The sequence below is a fragment of the Accipiter gentilis genome, chromosome 19 (assembly GCF_929443795.1).
Source record: "Accipiter gentilis chromosome 19, bAccGen1.1, whole genome shotgun sequence".
Lineage (NCBI taxonomy): Eukaryota > Metazoa > Chordata > Aves > Accipitriformes > Accipitridae > Astur > Astur gentilis.
The window spans coordinates 22,670,782-22,672,822 of record NC_064898.1 but is presented as its reverse complement, the minus strand read 5'-3'; the positions used below and the strand labels follow the sequence as shown (position 1 = coordinate 22,672,822).

The 2,041-nt window shown below is 39.3% G+C and overlaps 1 protein-coding gene across 1 annotated transcript; it reads right to left on the bottom strand.

The window, feature by feature from the left end:
• Positions 1-530: 530 nt before the first annotated feature.
• LOC126048146 (taste receptor type 2 member 40-like) lies at positions 531-1,478 on the bottom strand. The gene has a single exon (XM_049822735.1). It carries the CDS (start codon positions 1,476-1,478, stop codon positions 531-533), a length of 948 nt encoding a protein of 315 aa, XP_049678692.1.
• Positions 1,479-2,041: the final 563 nt, after the last annotated feature.

The following is a 2,041-nucleotide window of genomic DNA, read 5'->3' as shown; positions in this document are numbered from 1 at the left end:
GCTGTATGTTTCCAAATCTTAATTCTCCCTCAGGTTATCTTTTAGCCATTTTTTCATGTCTAGAAGCATATTCTTTTTGTATGCCACACCAGCTATGGCTTGTACAACGTATGATTAATCCAATTTTAAGCTTCTCAGGTGAAAGATCCTTCAGCAGAGAACTGATGTTTGTGAGCTCTGTAAATTTTGTCTCTGTTTTAGTAGCATTTTCTTCAATTCAAACATACCATAAACCTGTCAATCTTAAACTGCGAATCTGAAATCACAACCCATTCTGTACTTGACTTATTATTTAAGTGCAATGTTTCCTTTCAGTGCATTCTTATTCTCTCTCTTTATTAAATAAGATTGTCAGAGCAAGAGTGGTGTAGAAAAAAAGGCAAAAATGCATATTGTTTCAGATGTTCTGAGAAGATATGATCACAGAAATCTCCAAAAGATGAAAGTTACTGACTAAAAAAAGATGGTGAAACAATTCATGCATAAACCTCTTGATTCCAGATCTGTTACTGGAGGGTGTTTCTCTCAAGCTATAACATGAGGCTTAGAGTCATATTTTCCAAATGGCACTTAAAATGCTGGCAAAGGTTCCTAAATGCCAATTTGAGTTTTGAATTTACTATAATCAGGATAATAGAGTGTATGGAGGGGTATGCCCCAGCTACAACTAAGGATACTGCAACTTTCACAACATCTTTACTCTGAGAAGTCGACAGTATCAACAGAATTTGAGCTACGAAACTGGAAAGATATAGGATCAAGAAAGAAATAATGGATTTAATGACAGTTAGGTGAACATCTATCAAAGGATCCCTAAAAGTATCTACATAAGATTGCATCTTCTTTGTGTGTTTCCGTAGAGAAGTAATCAATAGAGCTGAGGTTACCACAGATAGTACCAGAGGAAAAAAACAACCTACAAAGTAAAGAAGCAGCAGGTAGAGATAGGAACGATCCCAGTCAGTGATATGTGCTGTGCTGTTTTCTATGCAGTTCCCCGTTGAGCTGCAGAGGTAAGTGCTGGGTGTAATCCATAGCAAAGGAAGAGAAGTCATGGAAGAGATCACCAGCGATCCTAGAAGAAGCCATGGGACCATCCCAGCTATTCTGAGCTTGATTTGCAGCAACAGCCATTGGGTGACATTGATTATTTTTACACAGTAGAGTACATAGAGCCAGGTACTGAACCACAGACTGGCATGGTTTACAAACATCCATACAGCTCCAAAAGCTTTGTACACGGAAGCCAACTTAAACGCGTCTGCAAAGTAGAGACTGTGAATGTGCATCAGTATCGTCACCTGTAAGATAAGTCTTGATGTGCTCAGAAAGATCAGGATCTTATCAGCGGAAGAATTTTTTTTGCTTTTGATCCAGTTAATGATATTAACAGCTGCAATAAATCCATTTCCAATAAATCCAGCAACAACTTCAATAGCTACAATACTTATTGAAATGATAAGAACCGGTGGCAACATCTTGTTGCTTCGGTCACCTCTGCCTGATTAGCTTGTGGAGCTGTGCAAGAAGTTGAGAAGACCTGATGGTATCTGACTAGCCCCAGCTCCAGCCTGCTCACCTTATATCTAGGAGCAAAAAGACATCTGGAAATGATAGTGGAAAATGATTGTTGATGTTCTTCCTGAACATGCAAATCAGAGAAGGATTTAATAATTAATCTTAACCTTTTACATGCATAAGATTTGCCTACACTTTTCCTTAGGGATGTGACATAGCCAGCTCTATTAACCTCCCCATCTTTTGTCCAACTGTTTATATTCCTACCTAGAATGACAGACAGCTCCGTGGCTCTGTGGTTACAACTGCACCTGACAAAGTGGAAGGGGATGCATAATGCAACCCAACACAGGCAGCGGCGTATGTCAGGAGACAACAAGAGGTCTTACGTTGTAGCTAGTATCTCTCATACTGCTTTGAAGGTCTATCAATTATAACTAGACCGATTACTTGCAACCATTTTAACATGGAGAAAATTCTACGGCCTCCAGCCCTATTCTACGGGAGCACTCCAGACAACAAA